The sequence below is a fragment of the Centruroides vittatus genome, unplaced genomic scaffold, assembly GCF_030686945.1.
Source record: "Centruroides vittatus isolate TY-2023 unplaced genomic scaffold, ASM3068694v2 scaffold_324, whole genome shotgun sequence".
Taxonomy (NCBI): domain Eukaryota; kingdom Metazoa; phylum Arthropoda; class Arachnida; order Scorpiones; family Buthidae; genus Centruroides; species Centruroides vittatus.
The window spans coordinates 3751816-3773090 of NW_027122701.1; the positions used below are offsets into that span (position 1 = coordinate 3751816).

Below are 21275 nucleotides of genomic sequence, written 5' to 3' on the forward strand. Positions count from 1 at the left end.
GTTTTCTTAATGATCGCAATGTAGAAATAGGCTAAAAATTTCTTGAATTGGTGCAAAATCAGGTCCTCCATTTCATACTGCTTTTCTCTGAATAACTAAGTTTGGCTTGTGTCTTATTTGTTGAAGAAAGGTCAGGCGTCAGAAACTATTGACAAACTGTTTGTTAAGGTATGTCAAAAATCTTTTATTAATACCTAATATAGGTATACACTATACTTGCTATTGTATTAATAAAATACTGTACTTCTAATCAAACTAATTACTGTTTAGGAACCTCTATAGCTCAGCCTGTTTATCTCAAATTTCTTTTCTCATTCCTGTAAGATTTGCAATAGACAGTTTCAACTATATCTCAAAATTGTTATAGTAATAAATTAACTTCTGGCTCATAGAAACTTTACACAGTTTTGTTCTTTGAATATAAAGTTGCATCATGGAGTGAATACACTTATTGGTGATCAGTTAGCATAGAACTAAAATTAGTTTAGTTATTCAGATCATATTAATAACTGAAAATGTTAAAATAATATCTTTAGAAAATATCATTTTAATAAAGAAAAAATTTTTATGAAAGGTTTTTATTTTTTAATGAAATTAAACCAGATTAAATGAATGAAAAAAATTATAGCTCCAAATTCTTTAAGTATAAATAATCAATGTTAAAAAACAAAATACACAATAGGTTCTGTTTAAATTTTATTAATTTAAGTAATACGCTTGCTGGAGATTTATTTCAAAAATCTAAAATAAATTATTAGTATTAATTATTTATTATTATTTTATTTTAGGGGGGAGAGCATTTTATTATTTTTGGTTCAGACTGTAGGCAGACAAGCTGTTGAACAAAGACAGTACAGGCCTTCTCGTCCTAGAACTTCTGGTCAGAGGAAAACACCAGCTTCTGATTTAGGTAAATATTTTCTAAAAGCTTTTTAATTATAGTAAGTAAACTTAGGCACCACCCGTGTTCAAGCAGTTCTGTTTCCTGAACACTGGGAGTTTGTACCTTGCCAGGATTGGCTGGCCACATGGAGTTTTGATTTTCTCCATGTCTGTAATGCCTGAATAGGGGCCAGTTACCCTTAAAAAGACTTCCTGGAAGGCATTATTTTCCCCATATCACCAATTATCCAGAGAAAGCAATGGGAAACCACTCTGGGATTCCATTTTCCAGGATTCACTATGGACCATAACAACAACAACAACAAAAAAAAAAAAAACTTGCACCATTATAATCACCAATGTCCAGGGGGACCGGACATGGCAAATGCAAGAAGAGGAGGAAGTAAACTTAGTGATCTAATTTGATCTAAAAGTTTAATATACTTTTGATTTGTTCTGACTGATCTATATTGATGTTTTTCATGTATGAATCAGTTAGGACAATTATTTGTCATATTTAACATACTGATATTGATCATTTCATCATTAATGATTTATGCTTATCTCTCCATTATTATTATTATTATGTTGGGTTAAGTGAGATATACTCGGTTAACACCGGTGGCTGTGTACTATGCTGGACCAAAGTCAAGGCATAGTAACCAAAACAGAAATTAAAGAAGTGTGTGTGTCTGTATTGAGGAATTTTCTCACAATATGACATGTATTCAATATAGTGGCCTTCTGTAGTCTGATGTATGTGTTTCTATTCAATTGTAATGTGCCCAGGCTTTTGTGCAGTGTGTGTGGTATGACACCTGTAGAGGAGAGAACAACAGGTACAATAAGCACCCTATCCATCCTCCACAGATGCCTTATTTCCTGGGCAAGTTCTGTGTACTTAATAATTTTTTTAGTGCAAGCGTTTTGTATATTGTGAGTGTTTGGAATGAATATGTCTATAATGTATGTGATTTTATTGTGCTTGTCAATGAGTGTGATGTCTGGTCTGTTGTTGTAAATTGTTTTATCTGTGATTATGGCTCTGTCATAGTACATTTTGTGCATGTTGTTTTCCAATACTGTCTGTGGAATGTATTTGTAGTATGGTTCATGGATGTCTACTAATTTGTGTTTCCTTGCAAGCTCTTGGTGTATTATATTTGCAACTTGCTTATGTCTGTGTAAATAATCTGTCTGTGCCAAGAGCTTGCAACCAGAAGTGATGTGTTGTATAGTTTCTGGCATGATGTGGCATTTTCTGCATGTGTCATTTCTGAGCATTGTATCTTTGAGTATGTGTTTTCTGTAGTTTTTAGTATTTATGACCTGATCTTGTATGGCAATCATGAATCCTTCCGTCTCCCCAAAAAGGCATCCCCGAGCTAACCAGCTGTTTGATGCAGTTTTGTCAACAAAATCCTGGGCCAGATCATAAGGATGCCTGCCATGGAGTGCCTTTCGAGCCCACGATTGCTTAATGGTGTCTATGCTTTTTATATGTTGTGTTGTGTCCATATGATGTGAGTGTAAGTTTAATGGTGTGTTATTTGAGTCTGCTAGAGTTATTGCTTTATGTAATTGTGATGTTTCTTGTTTTTTATAGAAAAACTCTCGCAGTGACTGTATTTGTTTGTAGTGAAGGTTAACTATGTCAATCAGGCCACATTTGCCATGTTTACGTGGAAGTTATAATATAATAATAATAATAATAATAATAATAATAATAATAATTATATTTATAACAATCTCAGAAATTCCTACTTTTTTTCAGTATAAAAACTATTACACTGTTGTTGTAATTACTAGCTATCATTATTTTTATAACATCTCACTTAAATTTATTTTTATAAATTCTACTAGTAAGTTGGTTTCAAATATTTACACTAATGATTAAAGATTTTTTTGAATATTTAATTATAAAAATAATTATATTGGGTTGTTCGGAAAAGTAATTTCGTTTTTTCCATAGAAAAATAAACACAATATTCTTATAATAAATAAATATTTTCTTGAATTATATATTGACCATTTTGGTCAAATACCTGTTGTCATTGTTTCCGGTAGTAGCATGATTTCACATTCATAAAAATTTTGATCGTTGTTTACAGAAAACTGATCCAAGTGATTTTTGACATTGTCGTTTCAAGTAAATGTCTTACAGTTAAAAAAAATTTGTATAGATTGGAATAAGTAATAATCTGAGTGTGCCCGATCTGGCGAATATGGTTGGTGTGATAACACATCCCATCTAAGCTATAACAGTTTCTGACGAGTTACCAAACTTGTGTGAAATTTGGCATTATCATGGTAAAACACTACACTTTGTTTGTTGATCAATTCTGGCCTTTTCTGTTTGATGATATTTCTCAATTTGTTTACTCGATGGCAGTACACTTTCGAATCAATTGTTAAATTGTCTGGTTAAAGCTCAAAAACAAATTTCTTTAAAATCCCACTATAGAGAGCATCTATCTTTAGGAGAACATGTGAACCCATATATCGAGCTTTGAAAAGAAACCAATTCATTTTAAGTACAGTAGAGCATCGATTATCCGACCCCCGATTAACCGACTTATCAGTTAACTGATCGCGTTTTAATTGGCAAATTTAAATGTCCGCTAGTGATGTGGCACTACAATATTTAGTTATGTCTTGGCTACTTTAATATTATTTTTGTTAAATTTTTGCATGTTTTAGCTGGCAGCACTGGCTCAACCGTGAAAGGGAGGCTAGTATTTAAACTAGGCCTAATAAATTATACTAATAATGTATTTTTTCATACTTTTCGGTTATCCGACTTTTCAGTTATCCGACCAACCCCAGTCCCCAATTAAGTCGGATAATCGATGCTATACTGTAATAATAAACGGTTCAATTTAACAGATTTAATCTCTTAGTAATTTCACGTGTTGTTATACAGCAGATTGCTTCAATCGGTGCCTATATTTTGTTTTCATTGGCTTCAAATGGCCATCCAGAATGTGGTGTATCTTCGATATTAAAATTGCCAGAATGCAATTTTGTAAACCAGTTTTGGCACTGTCTTTCTCTCAACACATCACCAAACATGTACCACAATTTTTTTCTTGTTTGAACAGCATTTTGATTTTTGGTATAAAAAAGCAAAATATGCCGAAACTGATGCTTTCGATTTTCCATATTTGATGGATCACCAAAAAAAAAAAAACAATTGTACAGAATCAAGAATCAAACAAAACTTTTTACAAATAAGCCTTAAAATGTCAGCTGTTGAAGTATATAATGAAAATGTGGTTTAAAATAAAATTGGCTGGTAAAAATAGATCTAATTCCTCTAGTAATAAAGAAACGAAATTACTTTCTGAACAACCCAATAGATTGAATATGAAATTTTCTAGTATTTTTTAAAAACAGTTTTCATTGTTACTGAAGATATCATGTTAATTATAATAAAATACTTAATCAGTACTTTGAAATATATAATTCAAGTACTTTTTTTATGTTTAATTTATTATAATGAATAATAATGGATTTATTTGTTTTAAGATTACTTGAATTTTTACTCTTGTATATTAATATTGAAAATAATATACTTTTCAAGAAACAGATATGCCTGAACATGATTTGGAGCCACCTCGCTTCTCAAGACGTGCTTTAGAACGTTTATTAAATGATTGGAATGCAGTTAAAGCAATGATACTTTCTGGTTGGCGTGGAAATGATACAAATAATGGTTTAGCAGCTATTGGTCAACCATATGAAGACCAAGCTTATTTGAATAGTCAGACTGGAACTGCTTTATTAGATAAATTCACTCATTGTTTACTTGTGAAATGCAGCATGGAGGTAATTTTTATCAGTTATTTTATATCTTACTTAATCATTTTTAAAATTCTGTGTTTTTTATTTATTTATTCAGATGTTAGATACATTATTGACAACATTAATTCGAGAAATGCAGAATGATAGTAATCAGAATCGTCAGACAGAAGCTCATCTTGTAGCTCGAAGATTTATTAGATCTGTAGCTCGTATTTTTGTAATACTTAGTGCAGAAATGGCTCCCAATACAAGTCGCAAGAAAAGGTATTAAAAATTTTTATTTTTAATTTTTCAATGATCATTTAAAATAGGCAATTCAAATAAGTACAGTAACTGTCAGCCTGTTATTCTAGAGGAGTCTTGGTTGAAAATTTCAAGAATTTTATATAATCTGTCTGTTTCAAATATGTAGAACCCCCCCCTTATCCCTAGTTGTTCCCATTGTGGGTCTGACTGAAATCATTCATGATGAAAGTCATCAAAGAAATGTTAATTTTTATATTTTTCTTTTATTGCTTTGCATGTTTTAAAATGCCATTATGAAATTGATATGAGCTTTAATTGATTTTTTATATTATTAATTTATCCAATACCTCACAACCAATAACCAGTGTGAAAAATCCAAAAACAGCAAACATTTTCGATGCCTTTCCTGGGCTCTTCATCACGCTTAATTTGTTTCTTCCATTGGAACTGGATTCTTTAATTCCCAGAATTAAAGAATCCAGTTCCAACGAGCCCAGGAGAGGCATCAAAAATGTTTGCTGTTTTTGGATTTTTCACACCAGTTATTGGTTATAGAGAGGTTTCATGTCGACATCACGAGTGACGTCATGAGCATGCGCAATTGTCCAGCGCCATCTTTGTGACTGTTTGTGACTTGTTTACGTTTTGTGTGTGTTCACGTGCGTTTTAACTGGAGTTCTTGTGTTGTTTTTTTCGTCGCGAATATCACTATGGTGATTTGTTGTGTAATTGGGTGTAATGCTAGTTCACTCAAGAACAAAGGAACATCATTTTTTAAAATTCCCGGCATTATTTGTCATCAAGGATCTCAAACTGAGGAGCTTTCACGACGAAGGCAAACTGCATGGCTCTCGAGAATTAACCGGAAAAATTTCGTTACGAATAAAGTGAACATCAATACAAGAGTTTGTCAGAAACATTTCATTTCAATATTTACGTTAATAAACACTAAGTTATATTTTAAAACCTAAAAGAGTTTACTGATTTGCTTATATTAATTTAGTTAGGTATAATGCATTTATAAACGAATAACTAACGTAATTTCAGGCTTTAGCTAGTGCAAACTTATAAACATTACACGTTAAAACGAAAAGCAAGTAGACTTATTATATGCTAGTTTCAACTAGAAAATAAAGGTACTGAACAATTTGAATTAAAAAATTTCCACGGCTGTTTTTAATTAGACTTTTACTTTCAGACAAAAATTCTTACTTAAGAAATACGTAAAAACACGAGTTTAAACAAACAAAAGAAAACATCTTTCCAAGCAATATTACTTCGCTGTTATTAATTACTTTTACTTTTATATCAGGAGAAACTCAGCCACTTGTTAAATAGTTATGGGCCTCTAAAGATTTACAAGCTTTCATTTGTGACAGGGTGTAGAAATTTGTTGTAAAAACCAAATAGTTTATAATGTCACCAAATTCTACTTTCGGCCACAACTCTTGATATACGACGAAGTCTGATAAACTGGCTTCGTATGGATCGCCTTGACATAACGAAATTTTCTCTTCGTACAGAGCTGCATCTCGTCCTGTTAGACTGCTAGAATAGCTTGCAAGAAAAGAATCTTTTTTAACTTAATCCATGATAATAGAACTGCAGTATTTTTGTACGTTTAAACTAAAAAAAAGACGTCGAATAACAGACTACGTGCAAGCTAAGCGAGCGAAAACTACCACAAAAATGGCGAATGGGCGGAGCAAACGTGTGTTTTATCACGTGACATGCGACCTTGAAACCTCTCTATTGGTTGTGAGTATTGTATTTATACAGCCCGGTGTGGTGAGAAAGTACATTATTAATTTATCTTGGATATTCTTAAGTTTATACTATTAAATAGAAGAATTTCCAATATATCTACATTGTAGGTCAACTTTATTACTGGTTGTTCCTCTTAGTGACTGATTTCCATAAGGTTCTGTTCTGCGCTGTATTTTGCACTATGATAGTGTGTCAACATAACATATCTGCTTAAGGACGGTATACAGTGTTCTGCCTCTTTTATTTCTTGCATGGGATGTATCCTTCAGCTATTTCATTTAGCAGACTGCCCCATGTCTCCACCACTGTAGGAGTCTGGTTTGGATACTTTTCAATAATGATTTAACCAGTCCTATCCTCTTGTAGCACTTCAGCATTCATACTTTTTGTCTGTCCACTTGATCTTAAGTATTTTGCAATAACATCACATCTCATAACATTATATTCTTTCTTGTTTAATGTCCATATCTCTGCAGAGTAGTGTGTGACATATGATACTCCAGACAAAAGCATGCAGAATTCTTTTTTAATTTATTTTCTTTGAGCACAGTAGTTTTTCCTTACTGCAGAAGGCTTACTTGGCAATGTGTCACTGGATCTCTAGAGTGCACCTTCCATCTTGAGTTATCATTTGTCCCACACATAAATTTGTCAGCTTGTTCATTACTATTGTCAATCATTATATTTATATCATATGGTGGTTTTGACAAGACCAAACATTTAATCTTGGCAATATTAATTTTCATGCCATAATTTTTTACTACACAATTGATTTTTTTCATTGCTTTTTGTAATGAGCTGTAGTTCCATGCTAAAATAGCTTAGTCATCCGCAAACTTTATCTCTGATTTTGGTGCCATTTATGTTTATTCTGTCTTGAATTTCTTCTATGGCATCCTGCATTATTAGTTTTCCAAATATATTAAATAAAGTAGGTGACAATAGGCAATGCTGTCTATTTTGTTGATGTCCACTGGTTTGTTTAGTGCCATTGTCAAAGCTTGTTCACTGTAAAGATTCCTTATGTGATGTATGTTGTGTTCATTAATACCCATATTTCTTATTAATGAGAACAATTTGTGCCAAGACACACTATCTAATGCTTTCTTGTAGTCAATAAAGCAGATATAGAGGTTGCAACTGTGGTCCGGCATCCTTTCTCTCAATATTCTTAGTGTTATGGTAACTGGTTCCTCTTTCTTTATGGAATTCAGATTGTGTGACCCATAGGTATGCCTTCACCTTATTTTCCATTCATGTTTTGAGGATAAAAGTATTCTGGATGCATGTGCAATTAAGCTTATTGTCTCATACTGGTCACATTGTAATGCCTTAGTTTTCTTAGGTATTGGTACTAGAATTGTTTTTTAAATATATCTAGGCCAGTAACCTGATTGTATATAGAACTTATTAGATCAAAAAGATGTTTTTTCAGCTGTTTTCTTGCTGCCTAAAAAAGCTTGATTGACAATCCATCATTCCAGCAGCTTGATTTTTGAGACATTTGTTAGCACAGTTTCAAATTCATCTTTGGTCACAGTGCACACACAAATAATGCTACAATCTTTTGGTGTTTAATACTTTAGTACTTTTAACTGGAAAAAATAGATAGCAGCTTTGTTGTATCTACAATTACCATTAATGTATTAGGAAGACATGGCTTCATGCATTCATAAGGAATGTGTTTTATCAGTAGTAATAATTTAAATTTTTTTCCCTTTGAGATGATTTCTCACAAATAATGAACAGTATTATTCTAAGATTTACTAGAGATTGAGACATTGATATGTTAATATATTACAAAATAAAATGTTACTTTTAAAAAAAAAAAAAACATTCCTTTGCTTTTTAAATTAGAATAGTTATTTATATACCTCTTGAAATAACATTTATGATAGTTTGTACTGTATCAAATTGTAATCCATTAGATGTAGAGAAGATTAAAATTTGAAACTTGAAATCATGTTAAAATATAATTAGTTGATAACTATATTTATAACATGAGAAATTAAAGATTAATGTGCTTTTATATATTAAGTTTCTTAGATTTAAACATCTTCAAAATATTTCTTTTTTTAAGTTATAGCTAATTTAAAAGTTTAGTCAAAATTCCAAATAAAATTTAAACATTATTAAAAACATTTGATATATAAAACATTGTCAAACTATATCATAACCATTTACTTATCAGTTCAATGGTTTGTATTTATATAATAACTGCAAGATATTTTATTTTTAAACTTAATTTTTTTTACATCAATATTGTAATTTAGGTAAATTTTACAATTTATCACAAAATGTATGAATTAAAATATTTAGTATACTGTATTTTCTGGCGTATAAGACGACTTTTTAACCCAGGAAAATCTCAAAAGTCGGGGGTCGTCTTATACACCAGGTGTCATCTTATAGGGCAAGTATATCCCAAACTCTATATTTTAACTGTAAAAGTCGGGGATGTCTTATATGCCGGAAAATACGGTATTTACAACTTTTATACATACATTCATTTATTATGTGGAAGTTTAACTGTATTTAATTTATATATTCTTTAAATTGGAATAATATTAATTTGTTAAATTTTTTTTTAAAGTGTTAATGGAGCATCCCAGCCCTTATTGAAATGTCGTAGAGCATTTCAAGCTCTTATTACTTTAGCTGTAGAAGAATTGTGTGAGACAGCTGATTCATTAATTGCCCCTGTTCGTTTAGGAGTTGCACGGCCAACAGCACCATTTTTGTTGGTTTCATCCTGTATTGAAGCTGTACATGTAAGTAAAAATGATTATTTGAATTGAATTTATTTGAAATCAATAAGATTTTAATAAAAACATAATGGATTTAAAATTCCAAAGTTGTGAGACACTTTTTATATACACACGATTGTCACTGGAGACATTCTGTTTTGATTTTTCAATATATTATTATTATTATTTATATTTTTAAATTGAAATATAAGTGAAATCTATTCAAAAAATTTTGATCAAAATGAATATTTATTTCTTTTGATCAAAATTTTTAGAATAGATATTTTTTTGCAATTTTATTAATATACTTTTAGGGCAGTGAAGAGCTTTTTGCTGTTGATCCAATGCTGACTCGTAACAATCAACATGAAATATCAAATGGAGGAAGTTGTACTTCAGATAGTCAACAAATTTCTGTTGGACAAGTTGGTTCAACTAGAGATAGAGATGAAGAAGATCATGAGGTTTTATTTATTCTATTTAACATTAAAGCACATTATGTTTTTAACATTTAGCATTTGTATGTTGATATTATTTGATTAGGCATGTTAATATATTCAATATTCCATTTTAAGTTAATGTTCAATCCATGCACTTTTTACAAATATCATTATAAAACTGAGAATGTGCATGATTTGCTTTATTAATTATTATATTAGATAATTTTTTCCAAAAACTGAATATTTGTTTTCACCTTTTTTAATTTTTTGCAGTTTCTGTTTTTTGTATATACAGGAAATCATCATTAGTTTGAAATTCAAGGGTCAAAAAAAGAATTGTCGTGACTTCAAATTATCTGAGACTTGCATATTTCTGTACAATATGCTGAATGCCATGTAGATGTAATTTATTGAGCAAACAGAGTACAGCTGCATATATAAAACACTACTTTTGTTAATTAATAATTATTAATAATAACATAAATCAACTGCTGGTAAACAGTATATGTCAGTGAGAACCTCGCAGGTTGCCAGATAGGTTTTATAAAAAGAAACGGAATTCTCGAAATGTGGCCAAAAAAGTAGTAAGTCACCCAAATCTAGTAGTGTAGAACCCTCAAATATCTCAATCTGCTACTTTTAGTCCAATCTTCAAACCTGAAATTGAGCTGTAATTAATGAGATAAGTGAAAAAGGGGTAGTTGATGGGTAAGGTAACACTCAAAAATGTGTTACTGTAAAAGCAAAACCATATTGACCAAAATAGAGTTGTTAAAGTTTTATTGTTTTATTATTGCATGAAGGCAATTTAAATATGAGTTAACATATGCATATCACAGTTCAAACAGATTTTTCACTTCAAATTTCAAAGTAACCATATTTAAAACTAACCAAATTCCTTAACATGTAAATCTCAGTTGGAACAAATAGTACAGTGATGAACTAATGGGATTTTGAATTATCATAATTTCAATTAATGAGGATTGCCTGTAATTTGAAGTGTAATGGGAATGATTTACTTTATAAGAAGAAAAATTCTGAAAATTTTTAGAGGATTATTATTTCTATCTACTTCTTTACAAAATAATGTATGAAATATGAATTTAAGAAATACATAAAATATGACAAACAAAATAATAAACTTCATTTTATTACATAAAATTTCCAATATTTATAGAATATAAAATTATTTTACATATTAAGTTACTGTAAAAAAACATGAAATATAAAAATTTAATATTGGTGTAACATTAATAAGTTTGAATAATTCTAGCTATTTTTATTAATGAAATAATTAATTCAATAATGGAAATGTTTAAATGAATGGGAAAATATCAAAACAATAATAAAAGCAGCAGCCGATGAGTCTCTGGGCACAGTAAAAGTCAATTCCTGTAGAAGAAAGAAATTGAAAATATGGGACAATGAAATCAAACAACTAATATTACAGAAAAACACAGCAGACAAAAAATTTTTAAGTACAAAAAAAAACTGAAGATGCAATAGAATACAAATGCTGCAGAGCAATTGCAAAAAAAGAGAAATAAGGAAAAGACAACAAGAATTATAGACAAAATTTATTTCACAACTAGAATCAGATCTTTACAAAACAAGACCAAGTGCCTTCAAAATATTAAAATTTATGAATCAAAAAATTAAAGAACTCATAAGGATTAATTGTGGTGTGACAAATGACCAGTTTCTTAATTATTATCAAACACTTTGGACAGATACTACATATACTAACAAGATTTTTGAAAGCAACAATCAAAATGGGAATGAATTATCAAAGGAAGAACTGTTTGAAAGTTTAACCAAAATAAAAAATGGAAAAGCAACAGGAGATGATGGCATAAATGGAGAGTTATACAAATATGCTGGTGATAAATTCCACAAGAGATTATTAACATTCTTCAATAATATATATGAACAAGCCTGTATACCACTTGAATGGAAGAAGAGTATTATACATCCTATTCACAAAAAAGGAGATAAATGAAAATTAGATAACTACAGAGGCATTAGCCTGTTAAATACCTGTTATAAAATTTATGCTAGAATTCTAAATGAACGATTAAAATAAGACTGTGAAAAATTTCTTTTGGAAAATCAAAACAGTTTCCGAAAAGGCAAATCTTGTATAGACTCAGCTTTCTCCATTAAATTGTTACTAGCGAAACGAAGAGAATTTAATCTGAATACACATTTAGCTTTCATAGATTATACCAAAGCTTTTGACATGAAAAAAAGACCCAAACTTTTTGACATTCTACAAAACAGAAACACCAAATATTTTATGTCAAAATATATGTAATATTTATGAAAATAATACCATACAACTTAAATTCAACAATGCCACTTCAGAATATAGAAGAATAAATCAAGGAGTAAGACAAGGTCCATTGTCACCAACACTTTTTAACATCTATATAGCTGACATAATACATCAATGGCAGGAAGAATATACATTAGGAATTCAGCTTCCAAACAACATAAAATTCAATACCATGCTATTTGCTGATGATCAGGTGGTTATTACTAACTCTGAAGATAATTTACAAAAAGATTTATTTACCTTAAATAAAATTTCAAAAGAATACGGCATGAAAATTTCAACTGCTAAAACCAAAGTAATGGCATTTAGAGGCACAGAGCCAATATGCAGCAAAATTGTAATTGATAATACAACTTTAGAGCAAGTTAATAATTTCCTTTATCTAGGATGCAATATTTCTTATGAATGTAAGAATGACATAAATAATAAGCTTACAAAATTTCTACAAATTAGGAATAATAAATAATACTCTAAAACCACACCTTGTACAAAACGCTCCAGACTGAAATTATATAAAACTCTGGCTGTTCCGACTCTCCTGTACGGTAGTGAAATCTGGATTCTAAAGAAGAAAGATATCAAAAGATTACAGGCAGCTGAACTGCTGGATCATCGTCAAAATGAGGATATTTTGGAGGAACTCCACATGAGACCATTAATTGAAAAACTCTCCACATATAGAGAAAAATGACTTCAACATGTATGTTGAATGTTGCTGGATAGGATACCTCATGCAGTTTACAGTATCAACCACGAGTACGACGACGACCTGGATGTCCACAAAAATGACTCCTAGATCTTGTCTAGCTGAGACCAAAACGGGTCAACATGGCCTAAATTCGTGGATGATGATGATGATGAATGATAGAATTTTTCGCCGGAGTCCCAAGGAGTTAATGTTCAAGTAGAGAATAGAGATTATTTTAATATATATAAAGAAAAAAATCCAATAAGACACTATATTAATTGTTTAACTAATTTTTAAACTCCTAATATTTAAAAAATAAAAAAAAGGTCTTGTTTTTATAGTGGTCAAATGTAGTTTTAAAAAATAGCAATTTTTTTGTTAAAAATAATTACTGTCATAATAAAATTTTCTTCAGCTGATTACTGATATTTGAGTACTAAATCAAATTGTTGCTTGTACTCATAGATACTATAATGTTAAATCTGATAACTTTAAATGACTGATATTTCAAGACAATGAATTATATATCTTATACTTAAATATCTTATGTCTTGAGATATCAGTCCTTCAGAATACACATATTAAACTTTGCTTATTATAATCAGTTTTAGTTATTATTCTGATTATTATTAGGTAATAGGCATTTTTACCTTTCCAGCTGTTACATATAACAGAGGAAAAGTATTGTGATTGATCAAAAAATGAACCTCCAAGATTTTTGGGCTGGACACCTTTAAATGTCAAGAAATGCAAAAAAAAAAATATCTGGTCTTTTTTCTGTATGTATGGATGTTAGTGTGTGTTGGGGGCACAACTTTATTATCTGTTTGAAGCTTAATAACTCCTGTGCTTTTTGTCAAAAATTCTTCAAATTTTGCATGGAGGTTTGTGTATTAGGGAGATTGGTGCTATTAAATTTTGGTCATTAAAGGTTAATGGGGTGGGAAGATAAAGGGAATCATGTGTCGCTTCTTTTATAGGGTTGGTCTTAATGACAATTTTACTTGTTACTAGGATTTAGAATTTTTTATAAACCCATCTCTATCCTCAAAATTATGCTTTTTGCCCTTTTATAATAGTTAAAAATATAAAGAGCTTTTTTAATAAAATATGACAATAGATGGCACCACCAAATATTGGTGGTAAAGTTAAGCAACTTGTTGCTGGATTTTTTTAAGCCTGTTTTTTCTGATGCTATTCTTAACATATGGCTGATAACATGTATTGTTATTAGTCCTATTCAGTGCTTTAGATGTTAAAGATTGATTGTTTTAATCATTACAGTATTTGCTTGTAGTACAGTTAACCCTTTCCCTGCCGTTTGCCACGCCCCCTTATTTTGTAAAACGGCCAAGGTCAAAATAGGTAAATCAGGCAATATTATTTTAAAAATTCACCAAAAATTAAATTATTATTTGATTCATATGAAAAAAATCACATATATTTATCAATATAGTTAGTTTTAAATACGACATTTTTCAATAAAGTTTGTTTGAAAAATTTATGAGAAAAAAAAAATAATATATGATAATTGACATTCAAACTTGAAAATTTGTTACTTTTTGTCAAAATTAACATTGTCTGGTTACTTTATTCTTATTGTCACTGAGCCAGAATGACGTAGAATATTGTTCTGTACAATTTGATATTACATTTATGCACGTACGTTTATTCGTTGTGAAATTATCGCACATTATATCAAACATTTGTTTGAAATCTGAACTTTATTCTGCTTTCATCTAATATAATTAACTAATATACTTTATTCATTTCATATCAAACAAGACTATATATTTTTGTCATAAACATATGATTACCAATAGCAATAGATGTAACATTTGCTAATATTTTAGATTTAAAAAAAAATTAAAAATTAAAAAAAATATATAAAATATCAGAACTGAAGGTCATAACTTAAATATTTACGATATATTAACATATTATAGCTGAATAAACTTATTATAGCATAAATCAACTTATTATAGTAATATTATTGCATGAATATGCTAAAAATATAATAAAAAATTATCAGAAAATGAAAAATTAAGAAAAAATAACCGATAATTAAAATTTTTTAAGTCGACAAAACACCACCTGGACAAAAATATGTAGATTGAACGATAAACAAGACGATGCCGTCAAGTGCTGACATCTGTTGTCGATAAATTTTATAAAAATCGATTTTTAACAGGGTAACGATCAATCGGTACCCTGGCCGTTTTGCTAAACGAATAGGGTAACGATAGATCGGTACCCTGGCCGGGAAAGGGTTAAATTGCTGGCACTTCTTATTTCAGTTATATGCTAGATATTGTTAAAAATTGCACTGCAACAAACAGCTGTCAAACGATACTAGATGGGTTTTTAAGTTATATTCTTTTCTATTGATTTAATGTGTTCTTTTAATGTCAGTCAATAAAATAAGAATTTTCACTAATTGTAGTTTTATTTACTTGCCCCAATTATGTAATACTGTTGGATGAGTTAATGAACATTATTGGTTGATTAACTTAATTATTATATGTAATTTTCAAAGTGATTGCAGGTTTTACTGTTATATTATGTGATTGGATGCTAGCAGATTGTTTTAGTTATATCTTATTTCTTTGGTTCTAAGATGCAGTTTTTTAATTTTTTTACCAATTTTTGCTTATTTGAAATAGAAATATATCCTGGAATCAGTGGAATTTTACATATTCAGACCAAAACAATCATCAGAAAGTCATCACAAGGGACCATGTAATGCATTATGCACTAGTAATACATGTTTTTGGCTGTACTGCTCACCAGTCACATTTGTTCAAATGAGTTTTGTCAGTAATGTGCATTTTAGTTTAAACTCCTTTTATTTTAACATTTAAAATGGACATTTTAAGATGATATTTTTATACAGCATTAAAAGTTATTGTATATACAGAAAAGCATGGAAATGGAACTGCCAAATGATGCTTCATGACATTTATATCATTTTTCTAATTTGTTGTTGTTTAACAAAACTTAAAAATCTTTAAATGATTTTATTTTCTTTCATAAAAGAAATCTTAAAATCTGATTCCAAACTTATGATGTGTCTTAAATTCAATAGCATCGTAGAATTGATGAAATACAGTACTGGTAGTTGATTTGTTACATTCACCAGTCACATTAAGAATTAAAAATGCAAATATTTTTTTTATCAAATTTATTGGAAAAATTCCAAATAATACAATGAGATTTTTTTGTGAAATAAAACTATTCAATAACAAAACAAAAATTATAATTATTATATGAAGATTCTATTTTTCTTTTTTTATGCTCATCACCATTAAACACATTCCACTAACTGAATTTAATCATGAATTTAGTTAAAAAAAAGAACTTTGTTATTTTATTACTTTTTTATACTAATATTTACAGTAATGCCTGATTTCTGAATTAAATTACTAAGATATTTTTTAATTTAAACTTTGTAGTTTTCATAAAATTATTTGTTAAAATTTATAAATTTCAGGTGGATGTAGTTGAAGGAGCAGTCAGTGAAGATCCAGATCATGAAGAAAGTGAGAGAGATGATCGCACTGAGCACTCTGAACATGACAATATTCCTCCAGAACATAATGAAGAAGGTAAAAGAATGTATTAGTTATAAATAGTAATTTTAAGCCAAGTACTAAAAAGATTTGAAGCTTTGTTTTATATTTGTGTAAAAAAAGCTATTTGAGGATGTTACCAATTTTTACAATACAGAAATAAAACTAATATACAGTTACCAAAAATATGTGGGGAAAATAGAAGTTAAACTAAAATATTTACTTTTAATTTAATTTTATGCAAAAGAAATTTTAAGCTATTTATTAATTGTACTTCTCATTTTTGTTTCATTAACTTGGAAAATAAAAGTACAGTGGACCTTCGTTATAGCGCTGCTCACTATACCACGCACTCGGTTATAGCTCGGGCGATGTTCACGACGCAATAAGCTCAAACATGTTTATACAGGTCCTTGTGGCGTTAGTGAGTAGTGCATTTTATTGTTACTGCGTATTGAGTAATTGTGTATGTATTGAGTTCCTGCATGTATTTTGAATAGTGTTTAATTATTGTATGCATGATGAGTAAAAGAAAAGTTTACAGTGTGAAAGAATAGCTTGACATTATTGCTAAAGTAAAGAGGTAAACCACGTTACACCGTGCCACTCGGTATAACGCAGTTCATCTTATAACGCGGATGTTGTTTCCCGCCTGACATGCGTGTAATATTGGGGTCCACTGTACTTATTTGATATAATAGAATATATAATAGTATTTAATTCTTGATTATTTTCAAGTTCCTTCATTACAATTTCAGTTTTAAGGAATATACTATGATAAACTCTATTCTCTTAGATTAATTGAAAAATATAAAGATTTTACAAATTTTGCTATGTGTAAGCTAGTAAGAAAATGAACTTGATGAAAATAATTAAGCATCAAGATTCCCAAGAAAATAGTGGCAATATGCAATGTATGTCAACAGGATTTAATTTGAAAGAAAAGTTGATATTTTTTTCCAATATAATTTTGTGATGTAACAATTTGCAATAATGTATCATATCTGTGGGAGATTGTCTCAGTATAAAGGATTTTCTAAATGTAGGCAAAGGTATTCCTATTACCCTCAGGATAGTTTCTTTTGTGTGAAACTGTTAGCTTTTTTTCATCTATGGAAATAAATCAGGGACTTGGATGCAGAAAGTAAGGCAGATATTCCAGAATCTTACATTTCCACTGTATTAGAAAGCCTGTAATAGGCGTGGCCATATGACTGCACAGTCTTGCAACACAATAGGTAAAATGTATTAAATATGACAAGTTTTGTTTCACAGTTGGATACATATGATGCTCAGAAATATTAATTATAATTTTATCTTGTGGGACAATGTAGTAGAATGATTCTATGGCCATCATATACCACTATGAATATTATTTTCACATGGTCAGTTCCTGTCACAGTTTCTTGGAATAGGAAGTGCCTAGATGGTGCAGTTCACTAGACTACCTTTTGAATTCTGATTACAACTGGTCTCTTGTTTTATCAAGTGCAATGATATGTTTGGTGAATGAAGTGATCCTCTTCCTATAGTAGCACTTCAGTTATTGAGTGGCAATGGCTTATTGGTGCCATTTTTACATTGAGATTCTGTGGTATCCAGCACACTACAATTGTAAAGTATATCATTGAGTACAATTGTATAATTGTACTCAATATTTTTTTGAGAATGAATTATGTAAATGCCTTACACATACTACCCACATACCTAGTTCTTACATTGTCGTCCTTTTTTTTCCTTTTTCTATTTTCAACAATAACTGGATAAATTGCATGCTACTTCTGCAATAGTCTTTTGCTTTGAATTATCATACAACATTGAGTTTTATCCATGCTTATTGCTCTATGATGGCTATAGTGTTGTCCTAATTGATTTCTTCAATTAAACAGCATATTTACTTGGCTTTGTCACCATATACTTGTACAAGATTGGAACTTGCTGTACAACACCATATCATATCACTTCACTATTTTACTGCACTTTGCTTAATAAGCATTGTCACTATTTCTTATCAACCTTTGTATTATTTTATTCAAAATTATTATTGAAATAAAAAATTCAAAATTTCTTACTTATCCAAACGAGAATATTTTTTTTTACAGATTGTTACCAAAATTATTAAATGTAATTAATGTAAATATATTACTTCATAATGTATTCAAGAAAAATAAATGTGTCTTCATTTTTAGTTATTCTGTGCTAACAGTTTAATAATGCTTGTGTAATATGCACCAAGAATTTATGATGATTTATTGAACATGAAATATTTTTTCTGTAAATTTTTTACTTATTGCTGTATATAAATTATAGAAAGTGACAGTGATAGTGACAGCAATCCTGATAGTGCATCATACCAAAGTAATCAAGACAATGCTAGCGCACAAAGAAGTGCAACAACAGGAGCAACAGCTGGTTCTGATGCTGGTATGTTAATTTTTAATATTTTATATACAAAATTTTTACTTATATTTAATATTATAAGAAGTCATATATCCATATGAATATTACTACACCACAAAATTATATTATGTATGCCTGAACCTTCTTTTTCAGATTTTACAATGAAATAGTTTTTGCCAAATTTTCTAATTAATTGAATAATTTTTTTTTACCTGTTTAATCACGAATTCTTTGAGAAGTATAATAGTTTATTAATATACATTAAAAAGAATATAAAACGAACAATTAATTTAAAATAAAAGACTATTTTACAATAACACAACTCAAATGTGCTAGAATATAAAATAGTAGAACTTAATAATTTTAAGTTTACAATTTTTGGAATTTTTTTATATATTAATGAGTTTGTAGATGTCCAAAATATAAATTAAATGTAGAGAACAACAAAAACTAAAAATTAAAACAAATATCAGAAAATTAAGAGCATAAGTAAACAAAGAATAATATTTCTGAATTACTAATATGAACTAATGTTGTCTTTTCTAACCTATATTTGTCATTTAATGTTTTTAAATATGTATGTCATAAATTATTTAAAAGTAAAACAGAAAATTATATGGATCATTATGATTTCTATTATTTTTAAACATATAAAAATGTTTATAATTTCTAGTTAGTATAAATAAATATATTACTGTATTTAGGATGATATTTTTTCACAATCTTGAATGCTAAAGCTATATCAAAGTTTATCAAGGAAATAAAAAAATTTAATTTGTTCTTAGCATTGTAGCTAAAGTGATTTTATTATAATAATAAGACTACTATTTGTTTGTAAAAGAGGGGAGAAAGGGATAATGTGGACACTAACATTTCTTACATTTTTGTAATAACTTTACAAAGCAGAAATTATTAATTCACATTTACTTTTTACTGAAGTTTCTTAATCTAAAATAAAGTGTGTCAAAATGAAGGATGTGTTTTCATAGCCAATCATAGAAAAACAGCATTAATTGCAACTATGTACTATATTGCAAGAGATGTTTTTCTACAATTTATGATATAAAAATGTAGTTGCTAAATTTATAATTGACACTTCAGTCCATAATTTGAGACATAGAGATTTTAGAAGAAAATTATTTGAGATAAATGTTAAAAATATATAGAATTTAAGCTGAAAATTCAGGAGAAAAAATAAATTTTAAGGTAAACATATTTGAGATACAGGTTCAACTGTGTTTGTTTGCCATAAAAATATTGTATAATTTGAACATCTGAATGGTTTATAAATTTTATATGCTAGTCAATATAATTTGAATTTAAAATAGTACCATATTGAATTTATTTATTTTTAGGAGTTGCTAGCATTCCCTACTTTTCAGAAGATGATTCAGCAGAATCTTCAAATGCAGAAGATGAAGAAGAAAGTGAAGCAGGAGAGACTGAACCTGATACAGAAGAACTGGCTTTTCTTGATGAACAATTAGAAAGAAGAAGCACAACTGGAAATACTGGTCCTAGACCTAATTTAGCTCCTCAACATATGCAGTGGGCTCTTCGTCAGCGAGAATCTGGTCGAGGTGCAATCAGTAATTCTGGTACAGATCTGTTTTTAGATTTTGAAATATGCTTGTTAGAGTTTGAAATATGTTTATAATAATGATTTATTTTCAGGTTCAAGTGGTTTAATTTATATCGATCCTTCATCATTACGTAGAACTACAGCCGGAACCACTTCTGTAGCAGCAGCAGTAACTCAAGAATGTACTATAACTATGGCAACAACAACAGTCTGTCTGTCTCGTGCTTTTGCCATTGTAATTCATCAGATAGCAGATTTATTGACCATGTTACAAGATTATCATGCTTTAGTGCCAAGTTTGCCAAGGGTGCTAGATGTTTCATATCAGGAATCAATAAATTTACAAGTAATATTTTTTAATCAAAGATTTTAAAAATTTGTTTAATTGTTTAATAAGATTTAATTTGATGTTTCTTTGATGTTTTATAAGATTTAATTTAATTTTTTAAATTAAATCTTATAAAGCATCAAAGAAATTAGTTTTAAAAGTAAAAACATGTAATTTTGAAATTTTATATTTAATATGAAAACTATATAAATAAATTATAAATAACTATATAAATATAAATATATAAATATTGAAAATCAAAATTGTTGGATTTTGAAAATGTTCTTGATTAATTGGAATTGAATCTAAAATTTAATAATTATAAAAATTTGCTATTACACTTCAGTGATATTGCTATTTATTAAAGCAAATTATTAATTAATTAAGAGAATTGTATGGGAGAAATAGCTTACAGTTACACTCAAATGCATCCCAAGACAAATGAGCTATTCTTTTAAACAATTTCAAATTAATAATGCATTTGTTT

General features: G+C 29.1%; 1 protein-coding gene across 1 annotated transcript in view; it reads left to right on the top strand.

Annotated features, from left to right (window-relative positions):
• Positions 1 to 21275, top strand: part of hyd (E3 ubiquitin-protein ligase hyd) — a 169577-nt gene that overhangs the window by 111765 nt on the left and 36537 nt on the right. Inside the window, 9 exon segments of the mRNA XM_067286014.1 lie at positions 789 to 910; positions 4466 to 4710; positions 4784 to 4950; positions 9293 to 9470; positions 9761 to 9910; positions 16400 to 16514; positions 18789 to 18902; positions 20234 to 20476; positions 20553 to 20806. Coding sequence (XP_067142115.1) covers positions 789 to 910; positions 4466 to 4710; positions 4784 to 4950; positions 9293 to 9470; positions 9761 to 9910; positions 16400 to 16514; positions 18789 to 18902; positions 20234 to 20476; positions 20553 to 20806 — 1588 coding nt within the window.